Below are 20,254 nucleotides of genomic sequence, written 5' to 3' on the forward strand. Positions count from 1 at the left end.
ATTAAAAATGTGATCGTAATCATCTTGTTTTCCGTATTCTGTGTGTGCGCCTGCATATTCCGCCCTTTTAAAAAGACATTTGTGTGTTCATTTGTTGGTATGCGGAGCTGCTTCTCTTTTCATCTTGGGGCAGCGCCTCGGTCAATCAGTCATTGATTTCTGACAAAGATCATATTTACAATTCTGCCTCAGTATCTCAATGGATTAACATCCACATACCATTCAGCTTATGATTTCTCGGCAAGTGTCATTTGCCTGCGTTCAAAGATGGGGTATATTGATTAGCAGTTGTGAAATAATGAATTCCATTTTAAAAATAATTTTATTCTTATTTTATCCCGTCTCCGTTCTTCCAACCCTCTGCACCGCCTGTGCAGATGTAGTCGCACCCATCAGGAAATGTTGCAGCAGATAAGATGGTTAAACTATCTGCATGATTTTAGATAACATTGTTCTCCGATATTCAGCGCGGTTTGCTGAACAATGACTGCACTTGAGGCTGTAAACGAATAAAAAGTTAAACTCGTGATGTGTAAACACTCAGATCTGCGTAAACCGTAAACAGGTTTTTATGGTTCTATTCTGCCCTCTCTGCTTGAAATGCTCTTCTCGATTTTCACGACTTCAGAGAGACTTGGGCTGACGTCCAAACTCTCCTCGTCTTCAAACCGCTTGGCTGCTCGCTCCGCGTCTCGCACCTGATTTCGCGAACCGATCGTTGTTTTGTGCAAGCGTGTCGCGCTTCAGTGTGGTGGGCTGCGGGCTGTGCCGGGTGCGCAGAGACCGTGCGCTCCTAGCGGCCGCGCTGTTGAAAGCCAAAGGCAGAAAGAGAGGAGGATGTTGAACTGTAGTATGACTGTACATTTACAGCGCTAAGCACATGGGTCTTTCGGGAGCTGGTTCCCGCTGTAATAACACAACTTTTTTTTTTGGAAACGCACGATAGCTGAAGTTTGCTTTGCTGCCGAGACATTTATCCAACTGTGGAGACATCGCTGAAGATCTGAAAGGTGCCATAGACGCGTCTCGAGAACCTGCGGAGAAGTATAGAGCCTAAACGTTGTGGTTTCCAGTGTGGACTTAAATTCCTTTTCTTATAGACTCCGTGCGTTACAGCGTGTACAGTAGTTCATCTCGGAAGAGCAGCAGAGACTGCAGATGAACTCCCGGGGCAAGCAGGGATAATATTCAAAGACCGAGAGTTTGGATTCAGGGTTTGCTGGATATTTACATCCCGCGCCGCTCCGAGTAAACTACACTTTAAATGGATCCGCTCTGTTTCTGGACCTTAACACTGGCTTATGTCAGTGAATAGGACCCATCCATAACTCCTAGAATCACGGAATAGACTTGATTATCATTTTGGACACATTTTTTCCTGCAGTGAAATCGAGGATTTACGCGCCCGCCGTGGATGTTTAATATGCTAGTATGGGTCCGCTAGGGTTCATCCTTGTTAGTGGACTACTGTATTTTCAAGTTGATGGTAAGTTACTAAACGTATTGTTGTTTAAATCTCCTTAAACATACTGTGATGTTCTGTTCTGGACTGACAAGTCCCTGCCTTCAGCACCCTGCAGTCATATGGTATTTATTAAGCCACTTTTCTTTCTCATTTATTTTGCAGTGTCGGTAAAAGACTTCCCAACGATTCTAAAAGTAAAATAAGTCGGCATCAGTACAGTTTTTTTTTTTTTTTTTTGGGTGTTAACATGGTGAGCTTGTGGAGTTTTGATTTGAATTTAATTTGCATAAACTCTTATCTTTCAATTTCTCCTTTTTTCATCAGTTTAAATCAAATAAAAAATAAATAAATAAAATGAAGAAACATTTGACACCAACAGAAAGCTCCTCCCAGGAGGTTAAAATCAGAGTAAAGATATTTCTTTCTGTGCAACAGATGAAGAAACACTGAAATACTGAATCATAGCTCATAATATGGCAGAAAAAAAAATTAAACTTGTTTTGAAACACTTCTGATTTCCCTGAGACCCTCTGACTGCAACAGAGTCGGTGTGAGAGGAAACTGAAATGATTTCCAGGTTCTGTCACGGTGGCTACAGGTATTTCCAATTCAGAGGTGAGAGAGAGCGAGACACTTTTGGTAAAGGAAAATAAAATAAAACTCAGACATTTTGGATTTGGTGTGGTACAGGTGGAAGTAGTACTGTGTAAAACAGCAGACAGTAGCCTAGTTCAGATCTGGAGAGTTGAGGTTCATTGGCCTGCTTCTTAAATGTGTTAGGACAGCACAATACTCAGCGTCTGCGCTACATGGTGTTTCTGTGCCTCAGGATTTCAGAGCTGTGGCTGTGCATTGTGGTGTAAACTGACTTAAACCAAATCTGGAACACTGCCACAGTTTATTATTTCCATTTGTTTGATTAATCTTTAATGATGATGATGTGAATTACAGATGAGATTGATTAATTTCTGCAGCCAAAAGCCCCTGCCCTCTTGATCCAGTCTGCCACTGAGTGCCCAGTCAGCATCTTTATATTACAGAGCTTCTCGGGATTCACTGGCCTACAAGAGAACTGGTTTAATAGAGGAATTAAAACAGTGTCAGCTGCAGAGTTAATGTAATGACTCACAGCAATCATCAAAATAGGACAGCTTAGGTGACGGAAATCGTGATTGGAATGGGTCCAACCTGTGACTGGCAAAATGATAATCGGTATTAAGATGCATTACCTTCAAATGCCATGGTCTGCTTTCATTTTAGTGCTACTTTTGAAAAGGACACACCTTTTTTTTTTCCCCAGTCGTCTCGCACACATAAACCTGCACAGACAATCAAAGGCTCATAATCAAAGAATGAGGAAAGAATGCTCCTGACTAGTCTCACTCTGGGACATTATATCATCACATGTGAGTGATGACATATGTTTGTATTGTATTATTTTGCTCAGCGTATCTGTTTGTGAAGCAGGCTTTTTGTTGCCCCTGAATGCAAGAGCCTGTAAGGTCCCAATTTTTTTCTTTTCTTTTGCCTGTCAGCCCTCGCTGTTGTTCCTCACAGCTGCAAGTTTTGGTTCTGAAGCTTCTTAGTGCAGTGCCCATGCTCTCTGTAGTTTGCAGATCAAGTCTCCTTTCTGCTGGGAATAGAATTATTTTTTTTTTCCCCCCTTTTGCCTTTTTTGGTGTGTTTTTCTCTGTTCAGCCACTGGTTGCTAAGCAGTAGCTGATGGCATTGCAGGCTGTACAGAGGGAGAGGGTGCACATCTCCCAGGGAGCAGTGGATCTTCCCAATCATTTGCCTGTCACCCTCCCCCCCCCCCCTTGCTTTCGTACTCCATCCCAGCAGAACTCACCCATCACCCAGCCTTTTAAGAGGTAATCTGAGGGGTCCTTGGAGAGGGAGGAGCTTCCACTAAGAGTCCACTTGGGCAGACAAAAAGGCCTGGAGTTGTATTCACTGGGCTGCATAGCCAACAAAGCCAAGACTTGTGAATGGCATCAGTCACTGTTTAGTGTGCTGTGATTAATACTGCTAGTGTGCAGGAGAGGATTGATACTGGGAGGGAATAGGTGGAGAAACGGGATGTGTGTTGGCTGTTGTTGGCCAGAGCTGGAAGACATTTAGTGACCTGAGACCAGCTGTGCATCTGAAAACAGGGTTAGAACAGTTTTTTTTTTCTTCTATGAAACAAGCTCGCTGCAGTAGAACATACTTCCAGGAATACACCAGTCTGCAGCTGTTTTTGTTATCTCATAAACTCCGCTGGGCTGCTTTTGAAGCTGGATTAGAGCATGCTTTGCATAGTGGACATGCACTCCTGACCCTTTGCTATTTTGAGATCTCCTGTGTCTGATGTAGGAGCTGGTGACATCACATCCATCCTGGGTGATCCGCTGAGAGGTGCTGAAATATGGTACAGCTTAAATATGTCGAGGAGGCTGTGGAGACGGCCACTTGGGGTTTGATGGAGGGGGGGGTCTTTGCTGTGGATAGTGTGCAGTTCTCGATTCGCCGGCAGGTTGTGGTATCAGTAACGCTGAGTCAAGAGAAACTCAAACCCGGAGAGCGTGTGTGTTATGGAAAAGGAGGAGGGGAGAGGCAGAATAAGTGCAATCAAATCTAAAAACTGAGAGAAGAGTTGTTTAACAATACAACCTTTTAAAGATAAATTGCAAGGCTGATGCTTTATTACCAAAGGACACTGCAAACTAACAGCTCTGTTGATGGTTATGATTAAATGAGAGAGGTTTAAAGTGCTGGCCTATAATGGAAAGTAAGCCCAGATTAAAATAGTCTATGTGAATGATGAGGCAGGCTGAGGTCATTGTGTAAGAGCCGCTGCGATATCTGCCCCAAATGTGATTGTTCTGCTTGAGCTGGCAGTGTTTAGGTAGTGTTTATTGTAATGGTGGTTCATTTGCTGGAATGGGGTTGCTGTAATGATGAACCTTCATCTGAGATGTACAGGAAAGTCCTCTCCACTGTCTGCAGTAGTCTCATCACTGTCAAGGAAGTCGCCTCGCTCTGCGCCAAGGAGCGCGACTGTTTATTCTCTGATTAACATCAAAAATGAGTTAAGACAATAAGACTGAAGCTGGAGATGATGATACAAAGCGACTGAATAGGGAACAAAGAAATAGGATGCAGTGAGCACTTGTCCGAGGAAAATCAGCTCCCAGGTCCTTTTGTGCCGTCTAACCGATAAGTGTTACTTGACCGATAATGTTGGCATATCATCTCCAAGTCTGGCTACTCTGTGGCTCACGTTTCAACAGCCATCACTTCACACGTTCGAGACACGGGAGAGTAAACTTTGAGCTCCCCATAATTCATTTAAGTCACAAGAATGCTGCCCTATGATCGCTCAGATATAAGAGGGGTCACAGCCGTTTTAAATTCTTGACTCACAATGGGTAGTGTCTTTACGTTTTCATAGCGCAGATGTGGGAGAGAAAATGTCAGCATCAGACAATGCACATGGTTGGTTTTTCTGTAAGACCAGCAAAATGGAGGGAAGGTAATGCCACTTTTCCCTGTTTTACCTCCGCTTTATTAAGCTCCAGTCAAGCATACCCCTGACATTTACAGAACAGAATTGCACAGAGGAAAAGACAAAATAACTGAGAGATTACAGCAGGGCCATGTAGAGGTTTAACGCTATTAGGCAGGCAGCTAGTATCTTTCCTCACACAATATATATTTCCAAACTTCCCAAGCCTTGTGCTTCTGCCTGGATCTCACGTACACACATGCTGTCATTGGTATCCCGTCAGCGGCGGTGTCAGTGAGGGTGGAATTCAAACAATGAGGGTATTCGTTGTACACCTGTGATAGGAGTAAATAGTGGGAGTGTGTGCAGGTTGGGGTCGGGGTGGGGGGAGGAGTGATATGATGAATTGAGCATGCTGACTAAAGCAGGTAAAGCAAGTGCTGAGGGCCTTCACCTGTCTCACACACCTGTACTTATAGAATACACACCTGTGCTTACGTGCCTGGGCCCCCAGAGCACAGATATAATCCTCAGTCTGTTCCGTCCTCGTCTTTGTTTCCCAAACAGCGGATTAAAAGTTTTGAGGAGGACAACAGAAAATAAAGGTGCCGTTATTTAATCCCGGACGCTTAATTGATGAGCTCTCAGTGAATATTCAGCCATCGGTTGCAACCCATGTACTGCAGGACGTATTACTCGGTTACGCTGCGGATGTGTTGAGCAATCCTCTCACGCAAAACGTAATTATCGTAAGAGCACGCCAAAACGACATGAAGTGAGGACTGAGCACAGCAGAAGCCTTAGCGCTGTCTGAGTGTTTGTCTTATCTGTGTTTTCATGTTGCAAGCTGTGCTGAAATGTTGTGTTTGAGGAAGCATCTATTTACTGTACTCTGTGTCCCGTTGCCCTCACCCTGCCCTCTGTTTGGCTGTCTCTCAGCAGCCTTCTGATAGGAGGAAGGGATGTCAAGGTTGAACGACTCACAGAAGTACATAGAACTGTATAATCCGTGCTCATAGGATAAAGCCTCCCTACACACACACAAACACAGTTTACGTGCACTGCAAACTCACAGAGCATACAAATCTATCCTGGCAAACATAAAGTGATTGCAGGAGGATAAAGTAAGAAGAATGTGTGCACAATTACAAGTTATAGAAATAAAGTATTTGGCACATGCTGTTATAGTTCACATCATATTTTAGTGGACGTGTGCACTCACAGTGCATTTTTAGCCCTGATCAGATATAAAATTCCTTAGTGTTTTTTCCTCTCTGTGTTTTCACTCAGTAACATACCCTCTTGTTCTTCATTGTCACGAGTTTGGGTGACAGTTGTACCTGAGCCAGTATCTCACCAGTGTCTTAAAGATGAGGTCAGGTCTGGTGATAAAAATGCATGAGCTGTCTCACAGTGTGAGATGTGTGAAGATGGACAGCCAGAGTACGACACTCAAGCGCACATCCATCACGCGCAGCAGTGGTCCAGCACGGCTGTAACGCCGCTCAGAGTGTCTCGTTCCACCGTCTTCATCTCCTGCTCGGTCTGTGGATCACCCAACCGTGCCGGCTTAGAAACCTTTTCTTACCTGCAGCTAACTAGAGAATAAAACCCTTTTAAAATACATAGACTCCAAAATATATACCATCACCTAGTTAGAGCAGTGTTTCAGAGTAGAAGCTATAACTTTGAGGATTTCTGAGCAGCCTGGCTTCATGTAAACAGACCGACATTTCCTAGTATGTCAATTATTTCAGATCAGCTATAACTGGGTACCTGGCCCATCTTGTGAAAGCTATTTATTGCTGAGGGTTTGTTTGTTTGTTTCTTAAAATGTCCTAAATTAACTTTAGTATCATTTCAGTAGCTAAAAATGACCAAGGTGACTGGATTTCACTACCTTCTCAGTATAAGACTTTTGGGGGGTGATCACATTGATGCACAAATGAAAAATGCACTCTGTGCTCAGTGCTGCAGGAATCTGTTCTTGTTGTGTCCTTGCTGGGAAAAGGGGAAAAAAATGGCACCCCACTGCTTTGCAGACCAAGTCACCATGACCCGGGGCGAGTTGATTTACTGTATGTAATGACTCCTGGTGAGACTGGCTTCGTGGTGGAAGTTTCAGTGTGGAACGTGGCATCAGCCAAGTGTCACAACCATTTCGGTGAGCAGGACAAAAGCCCTAATCACATCCTTGAACATTTGAACTCTCCACTTTCACTTCCAGGATGGTGGTGATTTATTTATTTTTTTTCTGCATAGCTGCTCACAGGCATTTGTCATTGAGAGGCTCTGCAGCACAGAGCCAGCTGCAGAATTATGAACTGTTGTAGGTGTGTGTGGATAAATGTGTTTTGGGAACACTATTAATAACCATCAAAGTCTTGTTTTGTGTGAGCGTGGATACACGGGCCTCAATAAACTGAGTCCTCTTACACTTATTGCTGGCACCCTTGACCCTGTATCCCAAAGCAAGACCACACTGGATGTCTCACGGTATAAAAATTTAATAAATCTTGTGTTGACTTTCTTGGCTGCACCTTTAAAAAAAAAAAAAAAAAAAGTGAATTCTAAGAGCCAATGCTCTGAGTCTGTCAGTTGGATGTTGTGGTTATAACTCTTATTCCTCATGATAACAATGTAGCTATATGGAGTTTTTCGTTTTGTTGTTTTATAACTGGGTTAATAAATCCTATAGAAAGATTTTGAGGTTGACCCCTGGATTGTGAAATATCATTATGAAGTTTGACAGATTGTTTTTGCTCGTGTTGTCCAGGTCAGTCGTTTATCTACCTGATGTCTGCGCGTGACACAGATACGCTCCTCCTGCAGGACTCGGCTGAGTGAAAGAGAGATACGGTTTCTGATTGCATCACATGTCGGGTTTTGAACTCTCTGTTTTAATCTCTTTTTGTTTTCTCCTGGAAAGCTGCACTGGATTTTAAGCTAAATTAATGAGGTTTCAGTCATTTGAATAGCTTATATTATTCTGTGAGGTATGTGTGTCAGTAGCTCCCCACCTAACCGTGGGCGGCTAAATAAGTCTGTTTTGGATTAGTCAGTCCACCTACTGCACACCTCCAATTATCCAGTCACCTCTCAACAGTGTGTCATGGACAACCAAAAAGCTTCTCCATCTCCCTCGGCATTAAAAAAAAAAAAATTTTTTTTTGTTCTTTTATTTCTGTTAACATTTGAAAGTGATTTATAGCCAGCTGTGTTTACAATACGCACTCTGCACACACCAATATACGGATACAAGGATAGAAACACTTTTTAAATCTAATTTATAGAACATCTGCAGAGATTAAAATGAGCACAGATAATTGGGCTCTACTACAAAAGCTTAGTACCGGTGATCACTACATGGCTGAAGTAAGTGGACATTACCTTAACTGTAGGGCTTCTCTGTAGTACTGGAACAGGAAGCAGAGACTGTGGATCATAAAATGTCACCTCTAAAATGTTTATTACTTGTCGGGTATTGAAATCATCGAGTTTCCAAGCACACAACTTTAATATCAAGGTTACTGTCATGGTGCACAGCAAAGGCAGACAATCAAATGGTGGAGCAGAGGCTCTTCAAAAGGATCTGCAGGGAAAAAAAAGAGGGTTGAAAAAGGTGGGGTGGCGCAGTGAGCTACACGCTTCACTGGCCGAGGAATCGGAAATCATTTAATCTGCATCACACAGTTTAGTATCCCTACCAGTGGCCTGACAGCCCCACAGAGCTGGTGCTATACTCCTTGTACTAATCAGCCCACATAAAGAGAGGAAGCGGCACTCTTGTCAACACTTTTCCCTTTACAGTAAAGCAGTCTTAACTGTTCTCACGTTATCCTCCTCTTCCTCCTGTAGTGTCTTGTTGTAAATCAGCGATCACAGCTCTTTTGAGACAAGGTGAGTGCTGAAAAAAGAGCTGGCATCACCTTTTCTGTGCATGGCTACTGGCAGTAGGGTGAAGAGTAAGAATGAGGGGGGAAAAAAAACAAGATTGAAACTCCTTGAAAGCGAGCTACGTGAATCAGCCCTTTGCAGCAAAATCAGATATTCTGTTTCCCACAGTTATCTATTTATATATTCCATCTGCATGAGGGAGAGAGAGTAAATAAACGGATGCAAAGTCAATTTGACCCCACCTCGACACCGCTTGAAATACACTCGGAGTGGAATTCTATCTGATATTTGTTAGAGGCAAGCATGGATGCATTGAGAGGTTGAGAGCAGCTCATAGAATTACCCCTGTGTTTGCTTTCAAAGTATGGATCTTAGCAGGAGAAGAGAGGAGCAGTATGCTGAGCACTGAGGTGGAACAAACCCCATCATGTGAGCGGGCTAGCCAGCTACCTAGTTGAACCCCCTCCCTCTCTTGAAACAGAAGATGAAGTGGAGGAATCTGCTCTGCACCTGTGAACACCCTTCATTTCACTCTCCGCGTCTTCACTTTGAGGATTCTGGTGTATCGAGTGACTGGCCGGATGCGCCGGACTGTGCTGGACTCCAGCAGATACAGCAGGATGTCTCCAGTGACACCTCACTGAGATGAGCTGTTTGTCTGGTATTGGAGTATGCTGGCGCTCATGCGCTGTGACGCCACTGACAGCTTGGCGTAAAGAAGATGAATTTCGGGTGCGGAACGAGCCGCTTGGAAGTGTCACGGCAGGCCAGTGCTGAGGCGTGGCGGGCCGGTAACATCAGTCTTTCACCATCCCTAGTTTCCCCCTGCTGCTCTATCACATTTCCCCTTTGATGACATGACGGATATGACTCAGTCACCCTCACAGTGAGGACAGCATGTAACAGGACAGGGAGCAAGTGAAATGGACAGAGCGATATGGGGAGGTAAAGGTGGAGATGCACAGAGGGAAGGAGATGGAGTGGGAGGTTGAGGAGAAGTGGAGAGAGCTGGGAGAGTGGGAGGCACAGGGAGAGTGTATTTCAGATTGGACAACATGGATCTAATGCATAATTCATTCCCTTTGAAAATTCTTTGAGGTTTTCATATTTTTTTTGGTACAATTTTATATTCACTCAGTTCGCTGGGTTTCAGCACTTTCTGCCCGAAATATCTATTTCGCCATTTCACTGTCTGCATTATAATATTACTGCATCCTGGCCTGGACCTTGGTTTTTCCTGTCTGATGTTTTACGGAGCCTTGGCGACTCAAACTTTTTTTTTGCCTTGGTCTGAGGTTGCCATTGGTTACCTCTGATCAGCACGCATCTGTTGGTGGAATAATTAATATCTCTTTGGGGAGCCCTTCCTTCAGTGCTCTTCCTGAGACTGGTGTGTGTATTGATTTGGTTGGTGGGTGAGAATTTCTCCTGGGAGCTAATAAAAATAATTACAAAAAGATCATCAAAGGCCTGACCTTCTGTTGCACACATGAATAAATATGTTACAAAGATAACAGAAAAGGCCAGTTGTATGTGTGTGTGTGTGGTCAGTGGTAATGCAGGACAATGAGTATTGGTTAAGCTGTTTTATCTTGGATTTAAATGATAAATGTTACCTATTTTAGTCTGTTTAACGCAAATGTTTTTCAGCTACATTTTAATGCTAATGCCATATATTGTTTGTAACATTATAGCGGGAGAAAATGTGCTCAAATGCTGCACATTTCTTGGATAACAGCACAGCGAAATTGCATCCATTTCAGTGAAGCTGACATAAGTAGACGGGAAGAAAAAAGGCAGAAAAGAATCAGCTTCTGGTTCAGTAATCCCTCTCTGATTTCATTCCCTGTCTGTGTGCTTGTTTGTTTGTTCTGCGGTTCCTACTTTTCTCCAAAAGTGGATGACTGCACAGCAGTGGTGAAAAGTAATGGTGGTATTATTGCAGACAGGGGGAAACACAGCATTTTGATTGGAGCGTGTGCCCTGAGACCCAGTGAAGTGCACTCGCCTCAGCTCAGAGAGCACTTGATTGCACAGCACCAATGATCGCATTAAAAGGGCAACAGAAAGCCCATTTACCGTAAAGAGAGTGGGAAAAGGGGCCCAATAGGAAGCTGAAAATTGACTTTCACTCCTGTGAGGAGCTTGGTCTGATGGCTCAGCAGTGGGAATATATATGAAGTTTTTTTAATTTAATATTTCTGGACAGTACACGTTTAAGGGACATCACGAGTTCATGGAAGCCGCACGAGGGCTGTAAAAGACACACACACTTAAGCTTGTGCAAATATTTTTGTTTGCACATGTTGAGGTTATCCAGTACTGAGATTAATGGGTCTCTTTTAAACCGTATTCTGCAGCATATGGATGCGCTTTTAACCTCTACACCTGACTCTCTCCAGTCAGGAAGGACACTGACCAGTCACATCTTGCCTTCTGTGCACCCAGCTTAGCTTTTTTGGCAGTGAAAGGACAATTGTAGAGGCATCTGCTGTGTTCATTTCCACAGGAAAGAGGAGACCAGATGGAGACTCAAGGTTTAAGTGATTAGAAGGCAGTAGATTGGAATACAAATTGGATTCAAAGAAATTAGACTGATAGAAATCGAATGGAGTCACTGCAGTTTAGTGCATGCCCGTTGGCCTCAGTGGAAAGCCACCGCGAGGTTTGTGGATTATTGGGGAAGCAGATGCGCCAATGAGATAAGAATAAATGTGCGTTCGACACTGGATCTGAGGGAGAAGGGGGTCTACGTATCTGTCCTTTATCTTGCCCTCCATTTATCAATGTCACAGTGTTAATTACTGCTTAATCTATTAAGTCACTTATTCCCAGAGTACGAACTTGCTCTCTGCCCTCTCTCTGACAAGAAAATTGGCTGCTGGTAATGTTACTGTTGCCTACTATTGGTCAAAAAGATTGGATGAATAAGTGCAAGCACCATACTTTGGGTTTTTGTTTCAAACCCCAAATATACCTCTTCAGTAATGAGATTAGATCATGGACTCTGGGGACAGAATATCACCAGCCCCTCTACTACAGATCCTTGTCTGTGGACCCAGTTAGCACAAGACACCAGGCCTGATCACTAATCAATGACAGGGAAATGGAGGGAATTAGCCCAAATTAGGAAGAAGAGAGAACAGACTGCCTCCTGTTCAGGGGTCAATATGCTCTTGTCTGATGCCTGATTCCTGACACTTGGTGGACTAGTGCACATTTCCAGAGTAAATCTGTGTGTATGTGTATACATGTGCGCACACATCCACCACAGTCTTTGAGGTGCATTTTGTGCTGACCAGCGGCGTTTTTCTACCAGGACTTGTCCCTTTGCCCGTTGACTCATGAGCAGAAAAGACCTGGGTACAGCTTGTCCTGGTTTCCCTGGGGAGATTCAAGTGTAATGGGTAGTGGGACATGTGCAAACCCAGCCAAACAAAGAGTTGGAACCACTGCTGTTTTGCCTGCATCCCATGTTGAAATTAGCCCTTACATAAGCACAAAGGCCTGTGTGGTATACTGCACTTCTGTACAGCAGGCATCGTTCCATTACCCCGCTGTACTGCCCCCAGGGAAGGGCACCATCATCAACTCAGCTCACTCACGTGCACACCTGCAAGAGCTCATTTTAAGACAAAGAGCTGAGCTCTCGACTTAAGGCAACAATGAGTGGTTAACATTTGGCTGCCGACTGAAGTGGAGTTATTGATGAGGTATCGAATGGTTCAAAAGAAAAAGGGTTGTTTGGAAACTGTGCCTCATTCCTCATTCCCTTTGCTGAGTCTTTGACTGTTTGATGCTGGATCAAACTATTTGATTGTTGCATGGTTCCCATGGCCTCTGTGATATAAATGCGTGTGTGTGTGTGTGTTTGTGTGGCCGACAGCCTCTTATCTCCATGGCTAAGACCTGGTCACAGACACACACACAGCACTCTGACTCCGGGAGCATTATCTTAACTGCCAGGCTCCACAAGCTTACCCACTGCAAGCTCTAATGAAAAGGAGCGGGCCAAGGTTTTCAGCCACAGGGGATTAGCATTTGACATTAGTCTGGACCCCAACATTCATATTCACATCACATGCCTACTTTTGCACAGTGAACTCCCAGTTTTCCTGACTTTTGCTGAAAACCAAATGTACAAGGCAGATAAACAGAATAATTTGGGTCTCTGTGTGTAGTTCTAATGTAAGCTAACTGTATGCCTCACCCATGGGTTCCATTACTCGCAAGCCCTTGCATGGACGGAGAAGAGCAGATAGCAGCTTTTTGACTCACCTGAAATGGTTATTAAAAGGTTTGATAGGTGTTTATAACATGCCTCCATCTCAACACTTGGTCACATAAATATTGGTCAGAGATATCCGTCCACTTGCAGCTGCTATCTGTGCAAATAGCAAGTGAACAGAACTGCTTTTGGCCACCTGGTTGTGTGTGTGTGTGTGTGATGTGAGTGTAGGTTTTGGGGTTAAATGCAGATATATGTAGCCAGATTAGCAGGGGGGCTGCTGTTTTTTTCCCCCCGACTTTTATTTTGCGTTGTCTTTAAGTGGAATTGTAGTTTTATGACTTCACTTGTTGTTTAGTGAAAAGAAGCCGCGTTTCTAAATTCTATACTGTATATTATATACATAATAAAATGGGGCTGTAATGTTATCTTCTAAATTTATTTTGTATTTTCATTCATGGCGGGAGGATCTCTCCATCGCTGATGGGTCTGGTTATTTTAAAGTATATTGCCAGAGTTTTTGCTTCTGTGGTTACTATTTGTTTGGTTTTATGGGATTCTTAACACTTAAATATATTTATCCATCAATTTTCTTATCCGCTTATCCAATTCAGGTTTACAGGGGCACTGGAGTCTATCCCAGCTATCAGGGGTAGGAGGCAGAGTTCATTTTTGACAGGTCTCCAGTCAATCAAAGCTATTCATGCTGACATTCACACTTATGAAGAGTGCAGAATCACCAGTTAAGATAGCATGTGTTTCTTTGGACTCTGGAAGGAAAAGGGAGAGCACACGTGGGCATAGGGAGAGCATGCAGGCCTCCGCCGGCCAGTGGATTCAAACCCAGGGCACTGTTGCAGGGAGGCAGCAGTGCTAATCACTGCCTCACTGTGCTGCCACTTTATATATTTTTCTTCTTCAAGATTAAAAGTAGTCAATAAATGTTTTTCTTCTAGTTTTTAACTGATAAAATTGAGACTGCGTCACAGCCACGTCACATTCTGTGGACAGAAGTCTTTCTAAGCTACTTATTTATTTATCTCGTTGCTATTAGTTGTGCTTATTAATTCAAAACCTTGCCACAATTTTTCGGTTTGTTATGAAAGAGGTAATTGAATTAACAAAGCTTATATAATTTTTAAAAAATCACAGTAACAGGCTTTAAGGACTTTATGGTATTTCTCTGTGATTCATTCAGTCGTTCCTTTTTCTCTTTCAGGATCCCGTCTGCGCCAGGAGGACTCCCCGCCCCGGATTGTGGAGCACCCCTCTGACCTGATTGTATCCAAAGGGGAGCCCGCCACTCTCAACTGTAAAGCAGAGGGGCGGCCAACCCCAACGGTGGAGTGGTACAAGGATGGAGAGCGGGTGGAAACAGACAAAGATGACCCACGTTCCCACCGCATGCTGCTGCCCAGCGGCTCGCTTTTCTTCCTTCGCATCGTTCATGGACGACGGAGCAAACCGGATGAGGGAGCCTACGTCTGCGTGGCCCGGAACTACCTGGGAGAAGCTGTGAGCCGCAATGCATCTTTGGAAGTAGCATGTAAGTCAAGGCCCTGTCTCCTTTTGCTTCACTTCTCCTCTCTGCTGCCTTTTAAAAATGATTCTGCTCATATATTATAATTGATATAGCTACTGTGGATAAAGAGAAGTCTTGATCTCGCTGCTTCCAAATGCTGGAAAGACTGGATTTGCATTTAACATGTTCAAAATAAATGTTTTTCCTAATGAAAAAAAAAAAAACATAGTCTCTCCTGTAGGTATTAAAGTAAACAATCAACATTTTCCTTGAGGCAGCTATAATGGCACTATTTTTAGTTAATTTCATTTTTCTTTCAGTGTTCTCCGTTTGCAAACAATACTAATTTCCTGCTGGTCTACTAGAGCCATTTAAGCCCCATTGTGACCTCACAGTGTGAAATATTGGTGGGAGGTTTAGAGTTTTTTTTTTTCAGCCACGTACCTGATAAATTTGATCCATTCTCAGGCCGAGAGATTTATATTAAAGTTGTGTGTGTGCCTTTGAGTTGCTGCTGTGAGACTTTATGAGGGGAACATGACGGCATGGCTGACATGGCTCTCTCACAGGTGAGTGGGGTTCGAATGACAAGCACAGCTTGTGATGGACATTTAGCGCAGGCCGTCTGGACTCTGTTGGGGAATGGTGACAGGCATAACCTGAGCTGCGGGTCGAATTACCTTTGAAGATGAGCCTACCCCCCAGCGGTCTCAGGATGGGCTTCCTATGCAGCCACTCCCAGGCACCTCAAAATGCCCATAAGGTGGATTGGAAAGCCCCCCTGTCCTTATGCTGTAGAAGAGGATCAATCTCTTATCATGAAAGTGATAAACTTTAAACAGTGACAGCTATATTACATGTAACTTTTATCAGCAGTCTTTCAAAATGTTGAGCTCGGCTCCTTTGCTAACATAAAACAAGCAAACAGGTTTTTAGACAAAAGAGAGAAAATAGAGCATCCTCCCTGTAATTAAGTATCAGTTACTGTGTTTCTGAGGTGATGACAGTAAAATTCACAGTTAGTTTTTGATCCTTAGGAAATGGGAATGGAGGGGGGTTGGTCTCCACTTCTGATCCACTGCCCTGCTTCCCGAGGGTCTCCCAGTGGCCCCCAGGTGCTAACTGTGTGACAGCAGCTTGATCTATCGATTGCTGTAAGAGGCCTCTCCCCCTCTAAATGAAAATTCATGAAAAATTGATGAACCCTCTAGATTATTTTATTTTTCCCTTCTAACACGGTTTCTTAACCTTTCTTCCTCAGTATCCCCTCTCTCGCTCTCTCTCTCAGGTTCTCATGTAATACGGGCTGAGGAGTAGAGGGGGTTGAATAGAGGCATTCACTGCTTGAATGGCTTAAAGGTGAGGGGTGAGAGGTTAGGAGGGCAGGAGAGGAGGGGATGGCTAGGTGAAGAAATATGAACACACATCTGATGAGTGTTAGCAGTGATACTAGGTTTGAGAGTGAGGTTCAGTGCAGAGGCTCAGGCCGCAAAGTTAACAGAGGTGTGCATTTTTGTACATTTTTACAGGTCTTTACTCTTTGGAACTGCATTCAAATGACAGTGAACGCCACCCTTAATAAGACTTCTTACTGGACTCTGGTTTATACACTCAGCAGGGGCCATTTTTTGGCAAAAATGCAACTGCAACCTTAAGGGCAGCAGACTCACTCTAAACTAAAGCCGAGTCTTACTTTTAATTGTTCATTATGGTGACCGCATATTGACCTACTGACCGCATAGAGACCAAGCAGTTTGAGAATGACAGCAGTGGAGGCCTGACAAAGATGCTGAACAGAGCTGGTTACTGTATTACTTGATTGCAGTGTGATGGTGCACAAATGTGACTTTTTGTTAAAGTAGGGTCATTTTGATATGAATTATTTTAATACTAGGAGATCAAAGCCCTCAGAGGCATGTTGCAGAAAATGGAAAAGGTGAGGAGAAGGAAGGGATGTTTAAATATTCAGGTAGTGTGTTATATTGAGACATGAATTATTTGTTTCAATTTTAATGATAGTTGATCCTCGGGATTTTCCTGAAGCTGAATGGCAGCGTTGCTATCTGAGCTAATCGAATATCTGGCTTATGATCAGAAACAGTGCACTCCAGCATTGTTTGCCATAGTAGTTTTATCATGGTTTGGGTGCACCATCTCTTTCCCTTTATTTTAAATATATACTAGTGTTGGACTTTTAAATGTGATTAATGATCAAATTATCATGTTCAAAGATACGACTGCCATATATCCCAAAGAAGGGGGGGGGGGCATTTTGTGGCGCTCTCCATGCCTGGTCTGTTTTGGGCCCTGGGCTTTCTCAGTTTTCTTTCTCAGCCAGCTCTTCAGGGGGCTGCGGGGGCAGAAGGGGGCGGTGTGCTAAATCCCTCTGCATTCGCTTTACAGCAGTGATTAGCTTTATCAGGTCCTGACATCCGTCTAGTGATTGTAAAGCCAAAGCTAATCTCACAAGAAAAAAAGCAGCATTTAAATCTATGTCCATGTTGAACTGGATTTGTGTTTATGATATGTCTTGTAACCCCCCCAACCTCCCCCACCCTCTGCCTCTGCCTCGATCTCCCCCTCCATTGTATTGAACGCACCTTTGCCCCCCTTCCATTCACGAGTGGTTGAACAGGACCCTGGTGAGATAATTGAATTGCAGTTCTGAAACAGATTGAACTCTGTGTCCACTGAGCAGAGTGGCGCTGCTGCATGCTGGACATCAAGCTGGGCAGGACTCACCACTCTCTCTTTTAGAGGAGGAAATGTGGAGTGAGGGGAGGGGGGGGCTCCAAGAGGTGCCACTGCATTATTAATGTGGGCCAGACTGGGCAGGAGGACTTGTGCCTTTGCTGGACCTGGGTCTACAACCTTGCTTCCTTTAAGCGTTGGATGTTGAGCACAAATTGACGGACAAGAACATGAACTCTATGAGCTTCCTTGTGTTATCTAGCTCCGTGGTGCATGTGCAGAGTGTAAGGATAATGCCCAGACATCACTCTGCTGCATTTGAGGAGCGATTTCATTATGGCTGTTGTTCACTGTCCTGTACTTCAGAAGATAAGAGAACTTGTAAATGTGTTGCCTAGAGGGTATCGAAGCAGCCTGCCTTGTAATCTTACTCCTCTTCAAAACTGACTCCAGGCCAGCAATATGGGATACACTGCATATAAGAGAATGTGCCCCTTTTCTCTTTTCAGGATAAACTAGGTCAATGAGCAGGTTCATAAATCATTGTGAAGCCTGTGTCAGAAATGCAAGCTGCAGCAACCGCTGCCGAATAAATTGCTAGCACTGCGAGTCTCTGTGTATATGTAAGCGTGACAAGGCACACCTGGGGCAATAGGATCCCAAGGAAAATGTTAATTAGCCCTAACCCATCAGGTGAATGACACATACTACACATCCACCTGAAACTAGCACATATAGGAAACAGCATCACTTTTAATTGAGTGCCAAGTGTGATGTGGCCCTCCGACACATCTACTTGTGTATTAACTGTGTGTAATCATCAAGGGAGCGGCACCATATATAAATGAAGAGAAAAACATCAAGAGTTTTAGATATATACCTTTGCAGCTTTGTTCAGTTTTAACCTTTAAAAATGCAAATGACACTGAAATGAAACAGATGTCTTGGGCTGGTTCTAAATGCCGCTTGGAATGGGATTGGATGACTTTTAAAAAGGTCCTTTGATATCATCTAATGTACCACTTCTGCAATTAAGTGAATCGTTAGGTAGCAGTTGGTACTCGTACAACAAGGTAATTAGCAGGAAAATTGAGTTGGGAAAGGTGCGAGCGTTGAAGAGAGGAGGAGGGTTACCAAGCTGTTGCTGTTGTGTCCAGCATGAGGGGAAGCTAATAAAGGGACGGGCCAAAAGGAGCAAGCCAGGTGGGGAGTCAGGATGAGCTGCACTGCTGAGCTCATCTGGACTCATTATTCCAGTTCAGAAATGAGAAAACGGGGTGACAAGTGCACGCAAACAACAGACACTCACGCACTTACACACGTGTTCACAAACACCTGCCCTCATGCTTGTATAAACCCCGGTAGACTGAGGTTTAATCTGTGTGGGAGTCCTTGAGAAATAATGAAGGGTAATGAAGAAAACAGCAACAGCGCAACCATTACAGCGCATTAATGATGCATGCTATAGTTAGGAAATACAACACAGTCTCAGAAACTCTCATTTGTAAGTGTAATTTCTAAGTGTTTTGTTTATCCCGCGCATCTCGACGTGTCTGTTCTCAGACGTGTGAAACACAGAATTCGGGGTCCATCTCAAACAGTTGGTATGATTTCTCAATAACTAACTTAATAAATAAAAGATCAGTTGCTCACATGAATAAAATAAACATAATTCTGCTGCTTACATCACTAAAATTTTTTCTAGCTTATTGCATTTTGATACCAAGGGGGGTGTTTCATGCTGGAGGTGACCGTTTTCTGGGCTGAAAGAAGCAGAGATGTGACGGGAGAAAAGCTAAAAACTTAGATGCAGGAAAAAGTGGGAATGTTGTCCTACGATAAGAGAGATGGAGAGCGTGTGAAACACATCTTCTCCTGATAAAGTGTTAGAGAGGAAAAAGTCCCTGATTAAATGTGTCAGCACTGCCTATGCAGCTGGAGTTTGCTGACCTCTGTAGAGCGACGCTCCTTTCTATCGGAGGTTTACTCACGTGATGTTCTCACACACACACACATTCAAATGCACGCGTATAGTGTTTTTCAGCCACATACAGCATCGTGCAGCTTGATTGTTTCACCTTTATCAGTCACAGATGGCCACAGTAAATGAGAAGTTCCCATCAATACCTAACTCCTGTGCCATGCTTGGAAAGAGGCCGGCCTGCAGAAATGGAACAGAAATTTGGAAAGTCTCACAGGGAGATAAATCATAGGAATACATTGCGGTCACTACCACAGTCACTGTCTCACACATACACAAACTAGCACACACACACGCACGCGCACACACTCATCCTGAGACTGCACTTTTGCTTTCCTCAGCGGGCCTCGTGTCCCAGCTCTGACCTCCCCGACTCCACCTAGGGAAATAGATTGCCCGTGTTACCTTTAGATGAAGCGACAGCATTGCTCTAGAAGGGAAATACTGCGCACATACATTGTAGCACTCTGCGGCTGAATCACAACAACAGTAATGTAGAGATGTGGCAACGGCGGCAGACAAAGATGGAAAATGTGGTGAGCAAGTAGCAAAGAGATGGAGGACTTAGATCCAAGTTTGGGATGACCTTTGACCTTCTTTCCCAGCCTATTATCAGTCTTTGTGTCTCCTTTTCTTTCAAACTTCACCTTTCTGCTTATACTATTATGTTGCCTTTGAGTGTACAAACTGGATTAAGTAAATGTGTGGCGCTCTGTCATGGACGCCACGACCCGTCACTGAAGGAGTGAGCCATCAAGCTAAGAGTGCTGAACCAGCCGCTACTCACGCCCATTAGTGGCCGGCAAGATGAAGCACCAGTGGCACCAGGTTTAGTTGTTTCTTTTATATATCGCACACTCGCTCCTTCGCGCTCTCCCCATTTCTCCCTTCATAGTGACAATTTTATTGATGGCCTCTCCACTCTGACAATGCAGGTCTATTGCTTTGTCTCTCCTGCCTGCCTGTGTTTTGCCTCGTTCTCC

At 43.9% G+C, this 20,254-nt stretch overlaps 1 protein-coding gene across 8 annotated transcripts in view; it reads left to right on the plus strand.

Moving 5' to 3' along the window:
- The first annotated feature begins 769 nt into the window (after positions 1 to 769).
- The window catches only part of robo2 (roundabout, axon guidance receptor, homolog 2 (Drosophila)), a 171,052-nt gene continuing 151,567 nt past the window's right edge, over positions 770 to 20,254 (plus strand). For 4 of the 8 annotated variants that reach the window (XM_030743919.1, XM_030743918.1, XM_030743921.1 and 1 more), the window contains exons 1-2: positions 773 to 1,486; positions 14,297 to 14,623. In XM_030743919.1, coding sequence (XP_030599779.1) covers positions 1,432 to 1,486; positions 14,297 to 14,623 — 382 coding nt within the window. In that variant the 5' untranslated portion in view covers positions 773 to 1,431. Of the gene's footprint in view, positions 1,487 to 14,296; positions 14,624 to 20,254 lie in introns of all 8 variants that reach the window. The other 4 variants (XM_030743915.1, XM_030743917.1, XM_030743916.1 and 1 more) reach the window with 3 other exon arrangements.

The sequence above is a fragment of the Archocentrus centrarchus genome, chromosome 13 (assembly GCF_007364275.1).
Source record: "Archocentrus centrarchus isolate MPI-CPG fArcCen1 chromosome 13, fArcCen1, whole genome shotgun sequence".
Lineage (NCBI taxonomy): Eukaryota > Metazoa > Chordata > Actinopteri > Cichliformes > Cichlidae > Archocentrus > Archocentrus centrarchus.